This window comes from Salmo trutta, chromosome 3 (assembly GCF_901001165.1).
Source record: "Salmo trutta chromosome 3, fSalTru1.1, whole genome shotgun sequence".
Taxonomy (NCBI): domain Eukaryota; kingdom Metazoa; phylum Chordata; class Actinopteri; order Salmoniformes; family Salmonidae; genus Salmo; species Salmo trutta.
In genome coordinates, this window is record NC_042959.1 from 69851128 (window position 1) to 69875716 (window position 24589).

At 40.9% G+C, this 24589-nt stretch overlaps 1 protein-coding gene and 1 long non-coding RNA gene across 5 annotated transcripts; one reads left to right on the plus strand and one right to left on the minus strand.

Moving 5' to 3' along the window:
* Positions 1-683: 683 nt before the first annotated feature.
* LOC115186248 (multidrug resistance protein 1-like) lies at positions 684-24514 on the minus strand. Of its 4 annotated transcripts, none has more exons than XM_029745928.1 (29): positions 24407-24514; positions 23434-23511; positions 22727-22844; positions 22575-22620; positions 22227-22377; positions 13343-13436; positions 12743-12934; positions 12413-12584; positions 11992-12116; positions 11689-11866; positions 11422-11535; positions 11153-11263; positions 10823-10948; positions 9941-10144; positions 9487-9657; positions 9096-9257; positions 8596-8826; positions 7489-7644; positions 7140-7244; positions 6867-6944; positions 6604-6687; positions 6198-6401; positions 5810-5910; positions 5567-5707; positions 4943-5099; positions 4636-4833; positions 2356-2562; positions 1943-2089; positions 684-1752 (listed from the first exon to the last, which is right to left on the minus strand). In XM_029745928.1, the coding sequence occupies exons 2-29, from the start codon at positions 23483-23485 to the stop codon at positions 1555-1557; spliced, it is 4023 nt and encodes a 1340-aa protein (XP_029601788.1). In that variant the 5' UTR covers positions 23486-23511; positions 24407-24514; the 3' UTR covers positions 684-1554. The 4 variants fall into 4 exon arrangements, with proteins under 4 accessions (XP_029601788.1, XP_029601784.1, XP_029601792.1 ...); XM_029745924.1 differs by having other exon boundaries at positions 7489-7647; XM_029745932.1 differs by lacking the exons at positions 13343-13436; positions 23434-23511; positions 24407-24514 and having other exon boundaries at positions 7489-7647; positions 22727-22781.
* LOC115186296 (uncharacterized) lies at positions 2647-3233 on the plus strand. The gene is made up of 2 exons (XR_003875673.1): positions 2647-2689; positions 2918-3233. It is a non-coding gene; the product is annotated as an uncharacterized LOC115186296 (long non-coding RNA).
* Positions 24515-24589: the final 75 nt, after the last annotated feature.

Below are 24589 nucleotides of genomic sequence, written 5' to 3' on the forward strand. Positions count from 1 at the left end.
GCCGACATCGTTTAACACCAAGCCTGGGCCTATCGCGATTTTATCATTTTAAGACGCACTACGATATGTTTTAACGTGTTTTTTTAATCATTCTCTTATGGCCAGCTTTAGACTATTATTTCTGATTGAATTCGGGAGGTTGAATACAATTAATGTTGCCGGCGTGCTCAGTTGGTAGAGCATGGTGTTTGCAACGCCAGGCTTGTGGGTTCGATTCCCACGGGGGACCAGTACGGGAAAAAAATAGAAAAATGGATGAAATGTATGCATTCACTACTGTAAGTCGCTCTGGATAAGAGCGTCTGCTAAATGACTAAAATGTAAATGTAAAAATGTTATCTTTACACCAATTATTTTAGAATGTAAACCAAATAAGATCATTTCCATAACACTAGACTAAAACAACGTGGTCATATATTTCTACAATTTATTTTGCATAGGCCTAACAAAATTATGCCACCTAGTGTTATTTAAATCTTTTACAGTTTAAAACAAGTGGCATTTTTACCGAAGTTAGCCTTGGTTGGAGATAGGCTACGTTTAGTGGCATTTGAAATAGGACTCAATGGAATTGAAGTCGTTTGAAAGTTCTATTACCCCCCTAACGCGTTTCATTGGCAACGGGCGCCATCTTGTGTCCATCAGCCCTCTGTAGACTTCAGTAGCCTATTTAGTCGCATTTAAAATGAACGAGTTCCAAGTTTATTTGAAAATGTATTGACATATTCCCCACAATCTTATTTAGATTATAGATTAATCATTATGTCACTTTAGAATCAGGTTAAAAATAACATGTTATGGTATCTAATGTTTTATTTGAATGCATATTTACGAACAAGTAATAGCCTTGCATAGTGTACTAATTTAAATATATAGATATTCTTCAAATGCATACTTTGCCTTTTAGAGCATAGTGTCCCTGTTTAAAAAAATCTAAATATCACAGTATATAAAACATACAACAGTCTTCTGAACATCAACCTCTCATATTTACAGGTATACAACCTTTCCCAATCACTGCTTTTATCCAGTCATTTAACTGTGATAATGTGTCTTACAGTTTTTCTTATAGAAATACATACTTTACTTGTTGTCTTCAGACAATGAAAGGTGCCATGGTCAAGAACAGTTCATTGATTCGAGGCAGCTTATCAAAGCGTATTTACGCTGATGCCCGTGCTCCAGCATTACTGCTAAAGTGAGTAATACAGTGAGTAACCCAATAGCACAGTAACCCAATAGGCTACATTTCAGTGCACCACCTACATGTGATCAAACCAATTGACACTGAGACAGTTTGTATCATGCAATTGAACATCATTTTAGCAGTCCATTCAAAGTGAGTTATGGCTGCCATACCATTATCCATATAGATTCCTTATTCTTTATACATCTTTATATATCACCTTCATTTAACCAGGAAGTCTCATTGTGGACAGGAGACCTCTTTCTCAAGGGGGACCTAGCTAAGAAGTGCAGCTCAATAAAAATAACTCACAAAACAACATTCAACAGAACAGTACATACGCTGCAAAACATCAATCTGAATATGAGTTAGTGGTTGACCTGTGCATTGACCAGGGCACAGTAAGCCCCCCCTTTAGCCATGAGGTCAGTATGTGTACCCTGCTCTGTCACCTGACCATACTGAATTACTGCTATCTGGTCTGCGTTCTGGATGGTAGACAGGCGGTGGGCGATCACGATGCAGGTGCGGCCCTGCCGAGCGGCGTCTAAAGCCTGTTGGACAATCTGGGCGAGGGAGGGATAGGGAGGGAGAGAAGGAGGGAGGAAACAGAAAGACAGAGAGGTTATTTGGGAAGGAGGGAGAGGACATACTGTGTGAAGATAAGCTTGTGTGTGACCAGGCCATTAATTCATTAATTAATGAATGAATAGGTAGAAAATGAGATGGCCGACACTCAATGTCCATGTGACTTACCTTCTCACTCTCTGTGTCCAGGGCGGAAGTGGCTTCATCCAGCAGCAGTACTTTAGGCTGCCTGACCAGTGCTCTGGCGATGGCTATCCTCTGTTTCTGACCTCCAGACATCTGGGTCCCCTTGTCCCCAACCCTGGTATTGTATTTCTGACAAAACAACAACACCATTTATAGTGTTTGTCTATATTGAACACTTTTAAAATATAAATTAAAATATAAAGTCATAACAGCCCGTCTTGGGCTAGTCAATAGCTATTCTATATGAATATCTGTAGAGAAACATTAGTTTAGGTTCTACTGTGACCTCACCAGTGACATTTTTTGGATCCCCCTTTGAGAATACTTCAAATATCATCCTACAGCTACAGCCTATTATGTCTCCTCCCATCTCCCTCACTATACTGTTACTATACCTCTGGCAGGCCCATGATGAAGTCGTGGATGTTGGCGTTCTTGGCTGCCTCCTCTATCTCATCCTGGGAGACCTCTCTGCTGTTGTCCCCGTACTGGATGTTCTCTGAGATGCTGCAGTCGAACAGGATGGGCTCCTGGGACACCAGGCCCAGCTGAGACCTCAGCCACGACAGGTTCAGGGTCTTAGTATCCAACCCATCCACTAACTGAAACACCACAATAATACTACAGAGTTAGGTCAACACCTTCATTAACTGAGACACCACAATAATATCACAGAGTTAGGTCAACACCTTCACTAACTGAGACACCACAATAATACTACAGAGTTAGGTCAACACCTTCATTAACTGAGACACCACAATAATATCACAGAGTTAGGTCAACACCTTCACTAACTGAGACACCACAATAATACTACAGAGTTAGGTCAACACCTTCATTAACTGAGACACCACAATAATATCACAGAGTTAGGTCAACACCTTCACTAACTGAGACACCACAATAATAACAAGTAGGTCAACACCTTCACTACTGAGACCAATACTACAGAGTTAGGTCAACACCTTCACTAACTGAGACACCACAATAATACTACAGAGTTAGGTCAACACCTTCATTAACTGAGACACCACAATAATACTACAGAGTTAGGTCAACACCTTCACTAACTGAGACACCACAATAATACTACAGAGTTAGGTCAACACCTTCACTAACTGAGACACCACAATAATATCACAGAGTTAGGTCAACACCTTCACTAACTGAGACACCACAATAATATCACAGAGTTAGGTCAACACCTTCACTAACTGAGACACCACAATAATACTACAGAGTTAGGTCAACACCTTCACTAACTGAGACACCACAATAATACTACAGAGTTAGGTCAACACCTTCATTAACTGAGACACCACAATAATACTACAGAGTTAGGTCAACACCTTCACTAACTGAGACACCACAATAATACTACAGAGTTAGGTCAACACCTTCACTAACTGAGACACCACAATAATACTACAGAGTTAGGTCAACACCTTCACTAACTGAGACACCACAATAATATCACAGAGTTAGGTCAACACCTTCACTAACTGAGACACCACAATAATACTACAGAGTTAGGTCAACAGCTTCACTAACTGAGACACCACAATAATACTACAGAGTTAGGTCAACACCTTCATTAACTGAGACACCACAATAATACTACAGAGTTAGGTCAACACCTTCATTAACTGAGACACCACAATAATATCACAGAGTTAGGTCAACACCTTCACTAACTGAGATACCACAATAATACTACAGAGTTAGGTCAACACCTTCACTAACTGAGACACCACAATAATACTACAGAGTTAGGTCAACACCTTCATTAACTGAGACACCACAATAATATCACAGAGTTAGGTCAACACCTTCATTAACTGAGACACCACAATAATATCACAGAGTTAGGTCAACACCTTCATTAACTGAGACACCACAATAATACTACAGAGTTAGGTCAACACCTTCACTAACTGAGACACCACAATAATACTACAGAGTTAGGTCAACACCTTCACTAACTGAGACACCACAATAATATCACAGAGTTAGGTCAACAGCTTCACTAACTGAGACACCACAATAATACTACAGAGTTAGGTCAAACGGCTTCACTAAATGGGACACCACAATAATACTACAAAGTTAGGTCAACACCTTCATTAACTGAGACACCACAATAATACTACAGAGTTAGGTCAACACCTTCACTAACTGAGACACCATAATAATACTTCACAGTTAGGTCAACACTTTCACTAACTGAGACACCACAATAATACTACAGAGTTAGGTCAACACCTTCACAAACTGAGACACCACAATAATACTTCAGAGTTAGGTCAACACCTTCACTAACTGAGACACCATAATAATATCACAGAGTTAGGTCAACACCTTCACTAACTGAGACACCACAATAATACTACAGAGTTAGGTCAACAACTTCACTAACTGAGACACCATAATAATACCACAGATTTAGGTTTAGAATGTTTAAAATGTTCAGATTAAAAATAAGTAACATCTTGGAATACCAAAGGAATTAATAATCCACCAATGTTACAAATATTAAATATTAAAATGCTAAAAAGTGGCCTAACAGTTTTACTATATATGTTGCATCCCAATTCACAGTATACTGGTTTAGCACTTTGAAATAGTTTAGAAAAGCTTGCTTTATATTACATGATTATTTTTGGGGTTGGTCTCACCACTTGTCCTTCAGCAGGGCTATAGAAGCGCTCCAGTAGTTGTATGGAGGTGCTTTTCCCACAGCCACTCTCCCCGACCAGGGCCAGGGTCTGACCAGGCCCCACTGACACGCTCAACCCCTGGAGAACCCTCACGTTCTGACGGGTCGGGTACGCAAAGTGGATCCCTCGGAACTCAATGTCCCCGACAAAGTCCGTCTGGAAAAGACAACATTTTTGTTCCAAGATCATTGTTCCAGAAAAAACACAATGTTATATCATTGTTTTTTTGTTTACATTGGAGTAAGAGACATTATAGCTCACTCACTGGCTTCTCTCCCTCCTCACTGTAAATGTCAATCTCTGGTTTCTTCTCCAACAAGCCAAGAATTCTCCCTGCAGCTGCTTTCGCTTTGGCAAAGTCAGGAGCAAAAGATGCTGATTCTCCTATGTTCATGGCAGCAAATATGATCACAGAAAACACACTGCGAAAGAAAAGGACAAAGTTGTACTATCACTGCCACTATATTGGCAGACTCTGGTCATGACCCAGCTCAGCGAGGGCGTCTCAGGGAGATTTGGGATATGCAAAAAACACACTTCCATTTCACACATGTGCGTTAATACACGTGTGTACATGTGTGAAATAGGACAAATATAAGCACCCACCAAATTAATGTTATAATTATATTATTATTATTAATATATTACCTTGTAGTGACAATGTGGCAGCCAGGGCTTCTAGTCAGGGTTGGGGTACATTCCATTTCAAATGCAGTCAATTCAAACCCCAATTCCAATTCCACATTTTCCTCATTGAAAACCATTGAAGAGAACTGGAATTTCAGTGTACTTCCTGAATTGACTGGAATTGAAATGGAATTGACCCCAACCCTGGTGTGAATGTTTTCATTTTAGATGAGGATATAACAGTACTAGTATGTATACTCACAGAAAAACATTTTCATATTCTGTGTGACAGTGAGCAATAAGCCAGGACCCAAAGCGGAAGATTGCAGCATTGACCATGTAAGGGATTGCTTGGGCAATGGCAAATGTTAGTCCGTAGATGGGGGCCTTCACCAAACCGTTCCTGGTGTATTCAATTGAAATCTAATCAGTACTTGATTGTAGGTTATAAGGTCAAACAATCCAAAAGCTGAGTCTATAACAAAGTGAATAACTGTACTCTTACTGGTATGGTCTTTCTAGACTGTCCATGAACTTGTGAAAGAAGACATCCTCCCGTGTCAATCCAACAACTGTCTTGAAGTTTTCAACGGTCTCAGTAGATATCTACAAAAGAATAATAAAGATATATTAACGTTTATTTGAACACATGGTATCACACACTGATATAGCCCACTGTCCCAAAGTGCATTGCAATTGGGATTGCATAATAGCAGTAACCTTCCTGAAATTCCCTGGTTATCCAGATATCCTGTTTTAAGGTTTCCCTGATTTCCTGCTTATTCCCTCCTGATTCCAGAAAACCTATAACCGGGATTACTGGAAAATCTGGGAATTTTGGGAACATTACCGGAATTTTGCAACCCCAATTGCAATAGAAAGTTGATGTTTACCTTCCCAGACTGCTCCAGGGCACCCTGGTCTTTGGAGGCGTGGCCTGCCATGGCCCTCATCTGAATGACGTTGGCTCCAATGAGGAAGGGCACACAGGCAAGGATGAGGAGGGTGAGCTGCCAGCTGTGGATGAAGGCCACCACAATGGCAATGGTGAGAGCACAGACTGTGTTGGTGGCCAGACCCAACCTAGACCCAGTCGCCTGGTGGTGAGGAGAGAGGAAACAAGTAGGTTCCATCCATTACCAGACATTGTAACTCTAAAGAATGCAACTGTAAATACATAGAAGCACATGTAAAGGTAGACATTTTTAAAGACTTGTACAGTAGAATGATTCTGAATTGACATTGACTTGATAGGTTTTGATCGCTATCTCAATGTGTAAATCAGTGCATTGTGCTTACCCCTTTAACCAGAGATGCATCTGTGGCCAATCTGGTGGTTAGAACTCCCACTGCATTGTTGTTGTCATCAAACCATCCAATCTCCTGTAAGGAATGCATTTTAGTAAGGTTCTGAGGCAGAACACCACAAAGTGGCATTTCAGAATCATCCTTTTGCTGGTATTATCAATACAGTAAAGTCAATTAGCAATGACAAGTCAGTCTTTCTGAATTCATGTACAATGGCTGAAGTATATATTTTCCCGCATGACAGTTTGTCCTACCTGTCTCATCATGGCATGGAATACCTGCCTCCTCAGCCTCATGGTAAGAAGCTCTCCTGATTTTCCAAACATGTAACCCTGAAACATAGAACATACAGCAGAAATTTACCCAACCAGGCATACCCACAACATATTAAGGGTTTGAGATAGATACAGAATTGTACTTTAAAGTGCGTCCCAAATGGCACCCTATAGGCTCTGGTCCAAAGAAATGCACTGTATAGGGCATAGGTTGCCATTTTGGACACAGTTTAGATCTATAAATTAGAAAACCTTTAGGAAGTAGGTGACAAAAGCCACTCCTCCGATGAGAAGGAAGAGCAGGGAAAACATCATGGTTTTCTGTCGTTTGACTTCCGGGTCAACCTCGGAAAACACCTAGAGAAGGTCACGGATGGAGAGAACCCCCCCAAAATAGATAACAGAAAATGAAAAGGTTGCTTTGGAAAATAAGAGCCAAAACCCACCAACCAACGACCATCAAATAAATGATGTGGAAAAAGAAGACCACATCGTTTAAATCAAACTCAATCAAGACACCAAGGAAATGTGAGTAGTCTCTGCAGTATTTAACAATTCTTCATATTATGAACACAAGGAGGTGGTCTTGTGAAACACTTACTCCAATGATCTTGGCGAAGATGATGGCGACACAGGGATAAACGGCTCCCCCCACCAAGCTAGACAGGGTTCCTACCAACATGTACGGCCACTCGGGCTTGTTCAAGGCCAGGATTCTGGTGAAGGGGATGTCTGGAGCTTCCTCTGGTTTCTTTTCCTTCTGTCATCAAACATTGTCATCAATGACAAAACTAAATGACCAAAGACCAACATGATGTAACAGATCTTATTATCACTATATACAGTAGGGTGGCAGGTTCAAATCCCAGAGCCGACTAGGTGAAAAATCTGTCGATGTGCCCTTGAGCAAGGTAATTAAACCTAATTGCTTCTGTAAGTCGCTCAAGATAAGAGCTTCTGCTAAGTTACTAAAATGTAAATGAATGCAACCATACATTATAAACCTTACATTATATACCATTCATTATATTCCATTCATTATATACCATTCATTATATACCATTCATTATATACCATTCATTATATACCATTCATTATATACCATTCATTATATACCATACATTATAAACCATTCATTATATACCATTCATTATAAACCATTCATTATATACCATTCATTATAAACCATTCATTATAAACCATTCATTATATACCATATATTATAAACCTTACATTATATACCATTCATTATATACCATTCATTAAATACCATTCATTATATACCATTCATTATATACCATTCATTATATACCATTCATTATATACCATACATTATAAACCATTCATTAAATACCATTCATTATATACCATTCATTATATACCATACATTATAAACCATTCATTAAATACCATTCATTATATACCATTCATTATATACCATACATTATAAACCATTCATTAAATACCATTCATTATATACCATTCATTATATACCATACATTATAAACCATTCATTATAAACCATTCATTATATACCATTCATTATATACCATTCATTATAAACCATACATTATAAACAATACATTATATACCATACATTATATAATAAGTACGATGACAGTTCAGCAATAGCACTATAACAAAGCCATGTTCCTATATAACACATAAAGGACGTCATATTGTGCCCTAAAGGATTGTGTAATAGTACCTTCTTGTCTTTCTTGGACTTCTTAGATTTCCTCCTGGTCGGTTTCATTTCCACACGGCCACTGCTGATTGAGTTCCTTTCAAAGCCTCCGTTTTCTATTCCTTCCTCGTTTACCACTTCCAGCTCATCCATGTCAGATGAGTCATATAGGACATAATCCAGATCCTCATATTTAGGAGGGTTATCCTCTTCCACAGGGCCCTCTTCATCTTCCTCTGGCTTCCCTTGACTCTGAACAACAGACAAGGTGTGATAGTGGATTTGAACATGTTACATACAGAGCCTGTTTATTACTGATCATTATTCATATAGACACAGGCTTGATAAGGTATATTGCTCTGATACTGATGATATACGTCTCTAAATATGACTCTAATCAACATGATTTAGACGTTGACTGATTCTACTGTTGAGGCAGAGTTGGGGCCCTGGTGGTCAAAAGTAGTGCACTATAAAGGGAATAGGGTGACATTTGGGATGCAGTGGGCGTGATACAGTACCTGCTGCATGACCAGAGAATAGTAAACCCCCTTCTTGGCCATGAGTTCCCTGTGTGTTCCCTGCTCCACCACCTCTCCGTTGCTGAAGCCAGCGATCACGTCAGCTGTTCTGATGGTGGACAGGCGGTGGGCGATCACTATCGTGGTGCGGCCCGCCCTCGCCTATGGGAATGGGAGACGATATTGTCATAATTTATTACAAATCATTTTTTTATTACTTCTTCATTTTCGCTGAGATGGATTCCAACAGGATCTCTTGACGTTTGTCAACTGCTGCAAACGTGAACTTGCAAGGCTGCAGTCAAACAATCGAATTAGGCTATTAGGTTGCGCAAAACCAAGTTTGAGAACAACCTTAACCATGGGTCTGGTCCTCAGGGAGGGTACTGACCTTATCCAGAGCGGCCTGGACGACCGACTCACTCTGGGTGTCCAGGGCGGAGGTGGCCTCGTCCAGCAGGAGGATCTTCGGGTTTTTGACCAGGGCCCGGGCGATAGCTATCCTCTGCTTCTGTCCTCCACTGAGCTGGGCTCCCCGCTCCCCCACCATGGTGTTCAGCTTCTGTTAACGCCACATGAAATGGGATGGAGATGAAATAATCATGTTTAAATTTGTCCATTTGGATAAGATCATCACTATTTGGCCATTTCCTTACACTGTATGCAATTTCAAAACAAAACAAAAAAAACATTTCATTTCAACACAGTCGCCATAGAAACAACAGAATATCTGCTGTCCTACTCACTTCACATCATTTGTACACCATAGATAATTTAATATATAGTACATGTGAAACACTGAAGCCATTGTATGTACTCATTTGTCAGTATCCTATCCCACGTACATCGGGGAGTTTGGAGATGAAGTCGTATGCGTTGGCCTCTCTCACGGCCCGTTCGATGTCCTCATCTGTGGCATCCTCTCTGCCGTAGCGGATATTTTCTGCGATGGTTGTTCCGAATAGCACAGGTTCCTGACTGACGATACCCATATTCTCCCTCAGCCACTTCACATTCAGGGTCCGGATGTCCCGACCATCCAGGGTAATCTGACAACAACCAGGGTCATACTCATTAGGCATGCAAATTTCTCTGCTTTGCTGATGAGTATTTTCTATGCTCATACAGGAGTAATAAAGGTGGGAATGTTGTTTCTTATTATTGTTGTTATTTTATTTATTATTTTGATTTATAAGGGGGTGCTGCAGCAGCCTCAGCACCCCTACTTCCCTCGGCTATGCAACCCAGACCAACAGCGTTCCTGACAAATCATATATCAACATTCCACAAGAGGGCACTATAATACTATTTGACTTTTTACTGAAATGAAGTCAACACTAAACCTGATAAGCCAGAATTTGGGAATGAGTGAACGTGAGTGAATGTTTGCGTGTACATTACATGTGTGTGTGTGTACATTATACGTGTGTGTGTGTACATTACACGTGTGTGTGTACATGTGAGTCTCTGTATGCACTATGAGTCAGTTGTTTGAACTTTAATGCGCTCGTGTCCTGCATACCTCTCCTGAGGTTGGATCATAAAGCATGTGAGTCCTTCACTGGAGGCTGGTGGGTGGTGCTATTGGAGGACGGGCTCATTGTAATGGCTGGAATTTATTCCGTCCTCTTATAGCTCCACCCACCAACCTCCTCTGGAGTCTTTACAGTGGGACATGTGTCTCTTCTTTATGACTTTGAATAAACCTTGATCAGATTTGTTCATACCTCTCCTGAGTCTGGATCATAAAAGCGCTGCAGCAGCTGAATGGTGGTGCTCTTCCCACATCCACTGGCTCCAACCAGAGCTATGGTCTTCCCACGAGGCACTGTCAGATTCACTCCTTGAAGAATCTACAGCGACAGGGAACACATCCCACAACGTATTTAACATGTATTTTTACCGTCATTTTACAATTGTACGGCTTGTCATTTAGTTTTTTCTAATCCAACTGGAAACTGAAAATTCTACTTAGCTTCTTCCTTATTGTGCATTTTTCAAATCATTTGGAGACAGGTTAGTGTCTAGATCTGGTTCGATTCAAATCCACTACTTACTTTGACATCTTTCCTGGAGGGGTAGCTGAAGTGGATGTTCTTGAATTCAATGTCTCCTTTCACACAGTCTGGTTTGTGACCTTCCTTTGAACTGCTGTCTATGGGCCGCGGCTATGACAAACAAATCAACTCATCAACCGCGGCAGAAAGGACAAATGTCTAAATTCGACTTGAGTTCTTGAGATCATGTTGTTCTGAGTGACTTAGAGTGAGTTCATACTGTTTCAATGCTATGGTGATTCAGGGGTTAAACTGAATTCTTCCGGTACCTGGTCAATGGTATTGTAGACTTCATAGGCAGCACCCCGTGCTTTGGCGATGGCTTCCAAGTTAGGAGCACCCTGGCCCAAAGAGAACGACCCAATCATCACTGAGAAGAAGACCTGAAAACAGCACGAAGAATGTAATGAAGAAAGGAATTATATTCATGCCAGACAGAGTAACAGGTGTGAAGACATTGCAGAGGCCTTTTCACAATAACATGTATCTATTGGAAAATAGTGAGTTCTTACTTAAAATCTTCCATAAAAGCTTACTGTAATGGTTTTTCCAATGGTATAGTTTTCAGGCTCGTCTACAGAGAGCTTGGTCCCGTACCAGAAAGCCAAGGCGTACGTCCCAAATATGACAAACTGGGTGAAGCCCATGGACACGTTAGTGGTGATGGCCTTCTTTATTCCAAAGTTTTTAGCATCCTCCAAGTTGTTTTCATACCTAAAATATATAGAAGACATGCCTAAATAGGGGAATGTGTCTTGATTTTGGTAGATCGTATTAATAATTATGGAAAGAGATGCACTGTTTTATGCAACACATTAGTTAGTTAATAACTGACTAACCTTTCCACAGCTTTCTTCTGCCCATTGAAAGCCACAACTGTCCTGATAGCCACCAGTATCTCTTCAGCTACCGCACCTGCTTTGGCATAGGCAGACAGCTCCTTACTGGTCAGGGTGGCAAGTATCTGAAATCAAATATAAAATGTTAATGAATACGGTATCTTACACTGCTGATGTAAAAATGTCTTTATAAAAGAAATGTGATTGTGGAAAACTGAGAGGATTGGATAAGTATAAACTAGGGGTGGATTTGGGATTGGGCACAAGAGTAGTGATGCAACCACTGTTTAGTGACGCATATGAAAACAATATGGCACATTATTCCCTATATAGTCTACTACTTTCAAGTAGTGCACTATATAGGGAACAGCGTACCATTTGGCATGAAGCCGTTGTCTTTGCAGGTCATTGGTAGTCTTACTTTGGACCAGACGGCAGCTGATCCTGCCAGGAGAGGACTGACGGCCAGGATGACGAGGGTCAGCTTCCAGCCGAAGATGAAACCAATGACGAACCCTGACAAGAAGGTGCAGAAGAACTGCACAAACACACAGATCTTGTCTCCAAGGCCTTCGTTGATTGTGTTGATGTCACTGTAGAAAGTAAAAGTATTAATAATTGACATTATTTAAACAATCTTAATAGCATTTTTTATATCTGTAGTTTCTCAATATGATCATATATGCTAAAATATGACATTGTCTTTGATAAAAAAATAAATCCCAATCATTCATCAATGTATCAAACTTACTCTGTCAACCTGACGTTGAGAACTCCTATCTGGTGTGTATCAAACCAGGACATCTGTTGGTGGAGGATGGCATGGAAGTATTTCTCCCGGATCCGTTTGGTCTGTTTGGTGGCTGTCAGCAAGAACAACATCACCTGAAAGGTCCCCAGCAGGAACACAGCACAACCGATCCCGATGAAGTAATAGGCATGTCTGGAAATTCAAATGTATGTATCACACAGTATATCTTTAAGCAATAAGCAACAGGGGGGGGGTGGGGGGGGTGGTATATGGCCTGTTCTTATGCACGACACAATGCAGAGTGCCTGGATACAGCCCTTAGCCGTGGTATATTGGCCATATACCACAAACCCCAGAGGTGCCTTATTGCTATTATAAACTGGTTACCAATGTAATTAGATAAGTAAAAATACATGTTTTGTCATACTCGTGGTATACGGTCTAATATACCACGGCTGTTGGGCCAATCAGCATTCAGGGCTCGAACCACCCAGTTTATAATCATAAATAAAAGCGACATTGTATTTACATGAGGATATATTTATGATATAATATATTGATAATGTGTGTCTGTTATCTATTGTACTCATTATCACTTGCCGAGTCATTAGAGCCTCTATATCAACTCCAGGAATTTGAATACATCCATCAGTTGAGTTCAATATAGCGCTGATCTCCTCCACAGTGAAATTGGCTATGGAGAAATGACAATACCAGTAGTCAATGTTCACAATCTGGCGTGACTAACATATGAATTGTGTAGTATAAAACATAATCCACAAATCACCATTATATATGGTGAAGATATGCCTAAACAATGCAACCCATAATAGAAATAATCACATAGGACTGTATGTGTATCTCACTGTAATACATGGCCACAAAGGATCCCTGCACTTTATAGCCAATACACAGATGTAAGATCTTAATTTGAGCCAGTTGCTACAGCAGGAAAATAATCCCGCAGCAACAGGACAGGTGAATTATTATGTGGATTATAATTAATGGGCATTTTTGTAGTGGTTGATAGATTAAGAATGGTGCTGGATTGGATAGCGGCTGTTTCACTAGTTCCTGACCAATTCTGCTGTTTAGTTTGTTTTTTTGTGTGTTTTTTTTGCATATCCCCCTGTGTTTGATGCTCTTTTTTGTTAGGCTACATATACATTTTACACACGTTTTACATACATGGCACTTTTTTTATGAGCAAAAAACTACTTACATACCGTCAGAAGTCAATTATTTGAGTACACAATATGACATTTTACAGGAAGGAAGTAGAGTTTACAATACAATATGTTCTATATTATTCTCAGAAAATAAAATGTCGTCCCACCACTCACTCACAGTGTAGGTCCGTTGCTTGGTCAAGAGTTGCTGACATCTGATAGAGTTTCACATAATACATCCCATGCATCAACTGTATTTGCCTGAGCTTTGTTTATCACAGCCACTGATCGCTCTATACGAAAAATATCTTGGAAATATGATGATTGCAGGGGTAATCGAAGCACTAAGGATAACTTCTTTTGCTGCTGTTAACCCCGCATAAATGATTATCTTCTGAACCAGCTGCAGTCATACATGGTACTTTTATACACAGTAATTACACAACAAATATATCTCTTTCTGAATTATACACATTACATTTTGGATAGATACTGGATGTGTACTCAGACATCTATATAGTGTTTTCAGTAATAATTATTACTGATCATGAGCTTCTTAATCCCACCCCTCTGCTACTCTCAGTCCAGCCCACCTAAATGTATCTCTGTAAGACCATCCTCTTTTGATTTCCACGTGCCATATATCTTTCCACTGTGCTGTGATGTCTTATATGAAATTTGAACCTTTTTAATCGCACAGTATCCAAAGATTGTAAGTTAAAGATGAATATTTTCACTAAAATTATTATAATATTGTTGAATGATTGACTTTCCAAATCTCCCAACAGGGCTATTTGCAGAGTTAATTTTAGGTAAATGTAATAATTTTTCAGCCATTCCTGAAACTGAGACCAGAAACAAGCTCCATTGTGCTGATCTAAACTTTTTTGTACATAATGTTTCCCCCATTGTTTGCTATGACTGAAAAGAGCTTCTGGACATCAGAACAGCGATAACTAATCTCGTATTGGATGAAGATTTCTACTTCAACCAGTTGGCGGTGCAGGACATACTGCTCACCCCGGACCAGACCCTAATCCTCCACACTCGGAGGAGAAAGTGCAAGAGAGGCCGACGTGCGGGCACCCTGACAAAACTACAGTCGTGGCCAAAAGTTTTGAGAATGACACAAATATAAATTTTCACAAAGTCTGCTGCCTCAGTTTGTATGATTTGCAATTTGCAATTTGCATATACTCCAGAATGTTATGAAGAGTGATCAGATGAATTGCAATTAATTGCAAAGTCCCTCTTTGCCATGCAAATGAACTGAATCACCAAAAAACATTTCCACTGTATTTCAGCCCTGCTACAAAAGGACCCGCTGACATCATGTCAGTGATTCGTTAACACAGGTGTGAGTGTTGACGAGGACAAGGCTGGAGATCACTCTGTCATGCTGATTGAGTTCGAATAACAGACTGGAAGTTTCAAAAGGAGGGTGGTGCTTGGAATCAGTGTTCTTCCTCTGTCAACCATGGTTACCTGCAAGGAAACACGTGCCGTCATCATTGCTTTGCACAAAAAGGGCTTCACAGGCAAGGATATTGCTGCCAGTAAGATTGCACCTAAATCAACCATTTATCGGATCATCAAGAACTTCAAGGAGAGTGGTTCAATTGTTGTGAAGAAGGCTTCAGGGTGCCCAAGAAAGTCCAGCAAGCGCTAGGACCCTCCTAAAGTTGATTCAGCTGCGGGATCGGGGCACCACCAGTACATAGTTTGCTCAGGAATGGCAGTAGGCAGGTGTGAGTGCATCTGCGCACACAGTGAGGAAAATACTTTTGGAGGATGGCCTAGTGTCAAGAAGGGCAGCAAAGAAGCCACTTCTCTCCAGGAAGAACATCAGGGACAGACTAATATTCTGCAAAAGGTACAGAGATTGGATTGCTGAGGACTGGGGTAAAGTCATTTTCTCTGATGAATCCCCTTTCCGATTGTTTGGGGCATCAGGAAAAAAGCTTGTCTGGAGAAGACAAGGTGAGTGCTACCATCAGTCCTGTGTCATGCCAACAGTAAAGCATCCTGAGACCATTCATGTGTGGGGTTGCTTCTCAGCCAAGGGAGTGGGCTCACTCACAAATTTGCCTAAGAACACAGCCATGAATAAAGAATGGTACCAACACATCCTCCGAGAGCAACTTCTCCCAACCATCCAGGAACAGTTTGGTGACGAACAATGCCTTTTCCAGCATGATGGAGCACCTTGCCATAAGGCAAAAGTGATAACTAAGTGGCTCGGGGAACAAAACATCGATATTTTGGGTCCATGGCCAGGAAACTCCCCAGACCTTAATCCCATTGAGAACTTGTGGCCAATCCTCAAGAGGCGGGTGGACAAACAAAAACCCAGAAATTCTGACAAACTCCAAGCATTGATTATGCAAGAAGGGGCTGCCATCAGTCAGGATGTGGCCCAGAAGTTAATTGACTGCATGCCAGGGCGGATTGCAGAGGTCTTGAAAAAGAAGGGTCAACACTGCATATTGACTCTTTGTATCAACTTCATGTAATTGTCAATAAAAGCCTTTGTCACTTGTGAAATTCTTGTAATTATACTTCAGTATTCCATAGTAACATCTTACAAAAATATCTAAAGGCACTGAAGCAGCAAACTTTGTGAAAATTAATATTTGTGTCATTCTCAAATCTTTTGGCCAAGATTGTACATAGATGAGTACATAAACTGCCTCTACCCTCTGTTCTATTAGCGAACGTGCAAGAGAACAAACTGGACAAGCTCTTTTCAAGACTATCCTATCAATGGAACCTGAAGAACTGTAAAATCCTATGTTTCTTAGAGTCATGGCTGAACAAGGACACGGATAATATACATCTAGCTCGGGTAAGATCAAGGGGGGAGGTGAGTGTCTCTGTTAACAACAGCTGGTGAGTGATATTAAGGAAGTCTCAAGGTTCTGCTCACCTGAGTAAGAATACCTCATGATAAGCTGTAGACTATACTATTTACCAAGATAGCTGTGGATTTAACACCACAAGCCTAGAAGATGGTGTGTGCCCTCAGACATGGAGGGAGGCAAAGGTCATTCCGCTACCCAAGAATAGCAGAGCATCCTTTAATGGTTAAAACACCTGATAAGTCAGCCTGTTACAAGTGCTTTGAAAACATTTGGAGAGAAAAAAATAGTTTGATCAAATACAAAGTTATTTTACAGAAAACGAATTAACAACAGACTTTCAACATGCTTATAGGGATGGGCACTCAACATGCTCAGCACTGACAAATGGCTGATGATTGGCTGAAAGAAATGAATAGTAAGAAGATGGTGGGAGCTGTTTTGTTAGACTTCAGAGCAGCTTTTGATGTATTGATCCTAACCTATTGCAGAGGATTTTCATCCTCCGCTTTATTATGGATTGAGAGTTACATATCTAATAGAACACAGAGGGTTTTCGTTAATGGAAGCCTCTCTCATGCAAATTCCGTTGAGTGTGGTGTACCGCAGGGCAGCCGGCTAGGGCCACTATTGTTTTCTGTTTTTACAAATGACCTTCCACTGAACTTGAATAAAACCTGTTTGTCTATGTACGCTGACAAAATCAACAGTATACACGTCTTCTGCAACAGTAACATTGTCACGACTTCTGCCGGAGTCGGTCCCTCTTCTTGTTCGAGTGGCGTTCGGCGGTCGACGTCACCAGCCTTCTAGCCATCACCGATCCACTTTTCATTTTCCATTTGTTTTGTCTTTGTTTTTTACACACCTGGTTTCAATTCCACCATTACATGTTCATTAACCCTCTGGTTTCCCCCATGTTTGTGCGCGTGTGTGTTTTATTGTAAGGCTGTATCTGACGGCTGGTATATTGTTACCGGATTATTGTATTACGCCCGTTTAATTCGTGTTACCAGCTAATTTTCCAGCACCATAGTATTGTGTTTATACTGGTGTTTTCTTGAATTAAATACCTTGTCCACGCATCTCAGCTCTCCTGCGCCTAACTCCTTTCACCAATTACCCACAGTCTTGACAAACATAAATAACTGAGACATTTAATATAGAGCTACAGTCAGTTTTAGAATGGGTAACTAGCAATAGTCTGGTGCTAAATATCTCAAAAGCTAAAAGCATAATTTATTTAACAAATCAATCACTCAACGTTAAACCTTGTTTAGATCTATTATTGAATAATGTGGCTATTGAGCAAGTTGATGAGACTAAACTGCTGGGTGTAACCCTAGAGAGTAAGCTGTCATGGTCAAAACATATAGACTCAATGGTTGCTAAAATGGGAAGAGATCTGTCCATGATAGGGCATTGCTCTGCCTTCTTGATATCTCAGTTGACCAGACAGGTCCTACTACAGGCCCTAGTTTTGTCGCTTCTGGACTACTGTGGTCATGTGTAGCAAAGAAGGACATAGGTAAATTGCAGTTGGTCCAGAACAAAGCAGCACATATCGCACTTAGATGTACAGTACTTGGGTAAGTGTCAGTAACATGCATATCAGTCTCTCCTGGCTCAAAGTTGAGGAGAGATTGACTGAACCACTATTGGTCTTTGTGCAAGGTATTGATGTGTTGAAGATACCAAACTGTCTGTTCAAGCAGTTGGAACACAGTTTGGACGCTCATCGGTACAACACAAGACATGAACCAGAGGTTTCTTCACAGTCCCCAGGTCCAGAACAGAGGCTGGGAAACGTACAGTATTAAATAGAGCTGTGACTACATGGAACTCTCTGCCACTCCAGGTAACTCAAGCTAGCAATAAAATCAGTTTAAAAAACAGGTAAAAGAACACCTTGCTACACAAAGAGGACTGTGAAGAGACACAGCCATTTTATATATTCTGTATTGTAATTTTAATTGCACTATGTATTAGATCTAGATATTGTGTGTATGTACTAATACGTAGGCTATGTGTGATGTTTCAAATGTATGTATTTCAGTCCTTGACTAAAAATGTGCTGTACTATGTATGATGCCAGTATGTTTCATGTGGACCCCAGGAAGAGTAGCTGATGCTTCTGCAGCGGCTAATGAAGATCCTAATAAATGTCAAATACCAAAACGATGCTGGCACTAAGCCCGCACTCAACAAGCTGTATAGGACCATAAGCAAACAAGAAAATGCTCACCCAGAGGCAGCGCTCCTAGTGGATGGTGATTTTAATGCAGGAAAACTGAACTCCTACCAGCATGTCACCTGTGCAACTAGAGGCGAAAAAACTCTAAATCACCTTTACTCCACAAAGAGAGATGCATACAAAGCTCTCCCTTGCCCTCCATTTGGCAAATCTGACCATAACGCTATCCTTCTATGCTCGCTTCGAGGAAAGCAACACTGAACCATGCATGAGAGCACCGCCTGTTCCGGATGACTGTGTGATCATACTCTCCATAGCCAGTCTGAGTAAGACCTGAAGGGCTCTTTTGCTCTCAAAACAGCCTCAATTCATCGGGGCATGGACTCTACAAGGTGTCGAAAGTGTTCCACAGGGATGCTGGCCCATGTTGACTCCAATGCTTCCCACAGTTGTGTCAAGTTGACTGGATGTCATTTGGGCGGTGGACCAATCTTGATACACATGGGATACCAGCAGCGTTGCAGTTATTGACACAAACCGGTGCGCCTGGCACCTACTACCATACCCTGTTCAAAGGCACTTAAATATTTTGTCTTGCATTGACCCTCTCTGAATCCATGTCTCAATTGTCTAAAGACTTAAAAACACTTCTTTAAACCTGTCTCCTCCCCGTCATCGAAACTGATTGAAGTGGATTTAACAAGTGACATCAATAAGGGTTCACCTGTCATAGAAATAGCAGGTGTCCTTAATGTTTTCTATACTCAGTTTACGGTCCCTCAGTTGACAGTGCACGTCAGAGCAGAAACGATATCATGAAGTCCAAGGAACTGTCTGTAGATCTCCGAGATAGATTTGTGATGAGGCATATACAGTATTTGGGGAAGGGCATAAAACAATTTGTAGAGTTTTGAACGTTTTCAAAAGCACAGCGGTCTCCATCATTGGGAAATTGAAAAAATATGGAACTACCCAGAGTAGAGCTGGCCATCCGACCAACGTCTGACCAAACTGAGCAACCGGGCAAAAAGGACCTTTGTCAGGGAGCTGACCAAGAACCCAATGACCACTCTAACAAAACTACAGAGTTCCTAGCAGTTAGAGCGTTGGGACAGTAACTGAAAGGTTGCTTGTTCGAATCCCTGAACCGGCAAGGTGAGCAAGACAGTTAACCCTCACAACTGCTCCCCGAGAGCCAATGACGTCAACTAAGGCAGCCACCCGCACCTCTCTGATTCAGAAGGGTTGGGTTAAATGCGGAAGACAACTGACTAGAGATCCACTTTCCCTTTCCTTGGCTGAGATGGGAGAAGCTGCCAGAAGGACAACAGTCTCTACAGCACTACACCAATCTTGGCTTTATGGGAGAGTGGCCAGATGGAAGCCACTCCTGAGAAAAAGGCACATGACAGTTGGAGTTTGCAAAAAAAAGGAACGTGAAAGAGGCTGGGGCGAAGATTTACAATCCAACAGGACAATGACTGCTGACAGAACCAGGAAGTGCTGGAGTCAGTCAACATTCTCAGTGGGGAGGGGTGAAGTATATACACTAAACATTCACGAAGTGGGATACACTGGCAGTGGGGACAGGGTGAAGTATATACACTAAACATTCACAAGGTGGGATACACTAGCAGTGGGGACAGGGTGAAGTATATACACTAAACATTCACGAAGTGGGATACACTGGCAGTGGGGACAGGGTGAAGTATAAACAGTAAACATTCTCTGCATTGTTGGGAAGGACCCATGAGTAAGCATTCCACCGATAGGGCTCTATTTTTGGCTGGCGTTAAGGCAGGGCTAGTGTCAAACTCACGTTCGTTTGCAATTTCGACCTCTTAAAACCAGCGCTCTGCTATTGTTAAACTATTGCACAAGGATTGGTAATTTCCCTGTCTTGTTCCAGCTTGCTTGCGCTCAGATGGGAGGGGTGGAAATATTTGAGGTGCGTCCTTAAAAACATGATCGAAGTGCTAATTTCAGGGAGTGCTGGCAGGGATATATAAGACCAAACAGAAGCCGGTTTTACCAATTTATTCAGCGGATATCCAGCCGTGACTCACACTGCCCTATGAATATGGAACAAGAGTAATGTGCTTTTGGTGCCAGTATAGACCTTCATAGTATTTAAAAACATAAAACACTATATTTTCCCTCCATTTCGTTTTATTTTATTAAAAACCAAGCATTGCCTCCGCTTCTGTCAATAAAGGCTGTTTTATTTTTGTCCTGCCTAATGCAATCAAGTAGGTTAGTCAAGATCGTATAAAGGGTTGGAAACAAATCTTAATCACCAAAACTTTATTAAAAGATCAAGTTTAAGATGAACAAAACAGTGAGCTGACGTTCCCTTTTTATCTATGTATTGTAGGCAGGCGTACATTATATTTAGCCATGCTTTGAACGTGCATTAAACCCCCTCCATGATGCAGGCTACATGTGTCCATGCCCATCATGTAACTCGGGGGGCCCCTCACGTTCTCTTTATATTGGATCTCTGTCCAGCTACTGTGAAAAGAAAACCGTCCACAGTCTGCGTTGTTCTAATACAATGATGGTGCCTGTAAGTGTATTTAGACAAAGCCTATTTAATACAAGTTGTTGTTTCCTTTTGTTTCAAATGTGATTATCTCTCTTTTTAGGCCTTATCAGTAATGAATTGTGTCTAGCTTATTGACAACTTGTGGCATGTCCATGCTCAGCCATAATGCAATTTACAGTAGGCCTAGCCCCTATATCAGTGGGAATGCTATGTTTATATGTCCACATTGAAACCATGCAATTACTTAGAACAATGAAGACTGCAAACAGGTTCAAGTTGACATATTTAGCAAAGATAGGATAGGTCTACATTGTGTTATTTAATTACTGTATGCTGTTTAACAAACTATAATAGACTAACTTTGGATTTGGAGTTGATTCCAAGGCGATACATAAAAGACCATAAATACACAATTTGAATAAACCATGTATTTAGCCATGGAGCACTTTCTGAATGGCCAGTGAGGGGCCAAGCCTGACACACCCACAACTGGTTTAATCGTCAAAACGAAGCCCTTTCTCGCCACCGTCTGCACTATGCCGATAATTTTTGGTTGTGAAAATAAAAAAAATATTTCTGTTAAACTCCAAACCTAAAGCTCTACCGCCAGCGCTTAGATTTACCATTGCATTAGGTTTGTTAAAATAGAGCCCTTGTCCTGCAACAGAGTGATCAAATTAAGATTCTACATCTGTACCTTGTCAAACAGAATATGTACCTGTCAGGTTGAGCTGTTGTCCACTTTGTACAAAGCTGTCGGTCATCTGTCCAAACACAACACACATAAGGGGCAGGGCTATCCCGTGGAGAGCAGCACATAGCAGGCCGATTATCATTAGGAGCACCTCACAACCAGTAGCGTAGCGGAACTGAAACCCCAACACACATAAAACCACGGTCAAATGCAGCAGACGTTGGAATGACTGGAGAATATGAATCTTGTCATGATCACTTGTAACAAATGATCCCATTTCGACATATACTACATGTACTACAGTGTATGTACAGATTGCCAAAAGATTCTTGTGTATTTCCTACTATTTCTGAAACCAAAATCAGGACATACCAATTGGAAAAATCCCACTGCTTTTGCTGGTTCTTTTTTCTTCCTTCTTGAAAATGAAACATAGATTCATGAGAAAACCAAAATATATTTAACAGTAATAGCACACTGTAATAGGAATAAAGTAGGAATACCATTATGGCAATGTTGCTTACCCAAGGCCCTTTTTTGGCTTGGGCTCCATGTCAACGGTTGGTTGCCCCTCTGTCATCTGCTCCTGAGGCTTCTTATCCTCATGAAAGGCCAGGTTGGGGTAGCCTTGTGCAATTACCTCTGAATCAATTAAACATTTACCAATGATCAATTAGCTAGCTCAATTTAGCTAACCCTTCCTCTAACCCTTTTAGTTACCCTTCCCATAACCATAACTCTAACCTTAACCCTTTAACCTAACTCCAAACTTAACCCTAACCTTAACCCTAACCACTAAACCTTACCCCTAGCCTAGCTGACGTTAGCAAGCTAGCTAAAATTAGCCACCTAGCCACCTCGCTAGAATTCATAACATATCATACTTTTAGCAAATTCGTAACATATTGATATGTTTCTAATTCGTAACATATAACACAAATTGTTATTCATAACATGTCATACAAAATGGGTGATGGACATCCACAAAGTAATACATACCACACAAAACTTAGCATATCATACTAAATTGATTTTACGATTTGCATAGAGAATAATACGAAATGCTCTGAGACCAGGGTGAACGACACCTCTCACTTTGGTGTAGACAGTACAGAATTATTTTATTTCACTTACTGATTGTATCAATCAACCACAACTCCTTCTAATCTACTCTTAACTAGGAATTCTATGCTAATAAATAAGACAGTAAATGATGTGAGACAGACATTACCCTCAGGGATGGTTGGTAGAGAGTCTGGCATGTCCCCATCCTCTCTCCCCATGGTGAATGAATTCAGACGCTGCGTTCCTTGAATTCAGAGAAAGCGATTTTAAACTGTAATTTCAATATAGTAAATATGAGAATATTTGCAGACCCTAAATGAATGAGGTAATGTACATTTTGAAAAGTGAATAATGATTTCTGTACTTAACAATCTGTTGAATACTATGCTAGGGCGAGTTGAGGTTTGCCTTCTTGTATGTACACATGTTGCAGTACATGTTTTTAAGCTGCTTTTAACTAGACAAACTTGATTTTGTCCAATGGACAGCAACATACAAGTTAAGTTAACTTGTGTAACGTCTATAAACTGTGATGTCATTTAGCAAATAATTACAGTAATGTATTTTAATGGAGGGTTCTTTCTGGGACCAGGGAGGCCGGGGAGCCGGGGAGGCCGGGGAGGCCGGGGAGGCGGGGAGGCCGGGGAGGCGGGGAGGCGGGGAGCCGGGGAGCCGGGGAGGCCGGGGAGGCCGGGGAGGCGGGGAGGCCGTGGAGGCGGGGAGGCCAGGGAGCCGGGGAGGCGGGGAGGCCGGGGATGCGGGTAGGCGGGGAGGCTGTACAAGGGTAATGCTCATCAACACTTGCTTTTCTTACTGCAGCTCAAATTATTCAATTTTTTCAATATTCATTATGAGAGTATTAAATTGCAAATATTGGCAAATGTAGTATTATAGTAATCATGTCTTTACATTTCTAATACCGTGTTAAGCTACATATCAAAAAGTGCATATTGGTTTTCATATCTTGTGGAACTAAGTTAAACGCTTAAAATGAATGAATCACAATAAGAGGGGTTTTGTCAACAACAAAAACAAAATTAAAGCTATGGAATATTTTTTTTTTAAGCATGTTGTACCAAATATTGTAGTCTACAAACATGTATAAATAGACATAATGTGTACAGATGTGGGCTACTTACCCTCAGAGAATCCAGTATGAGCCTTTTAGACAATCCACAAGCTATTCTCTCAACATAATACCACCCTTACTAATTTTCAGATGAATGTAATCATTCTTTTGGAAGCTGGGAGATTTTATATCGCTGTGCAGGACAGCCTCATCCTCAGGTGTCAGGTTAACTCAAGTTCAGGATCCTATTGAC

Coding starts and splice junctions, on each gene's coding strand:
- LOC115186248 (XM_029745924.1), bottom strand. CDS start 23,485: ATGGGGAGAGAGGATGGGGACATGCCAGACTCTCTACCAACCATCCCT. Junction 22,378..22,574: donor CAGTGGGATTTTTCCAATTG/GTATGTCCTGAT, acceptor TTGGGGTTTCAG/TTCCGCTACGCTACTGGTTG. Junction 5,911..6,197: donor CCCTGGAGCAGTCTGGGAAG/GTAAACATCAAC, acceptor ATTCTTTTGTAG/ATATCTACTGAGACCGTTGA.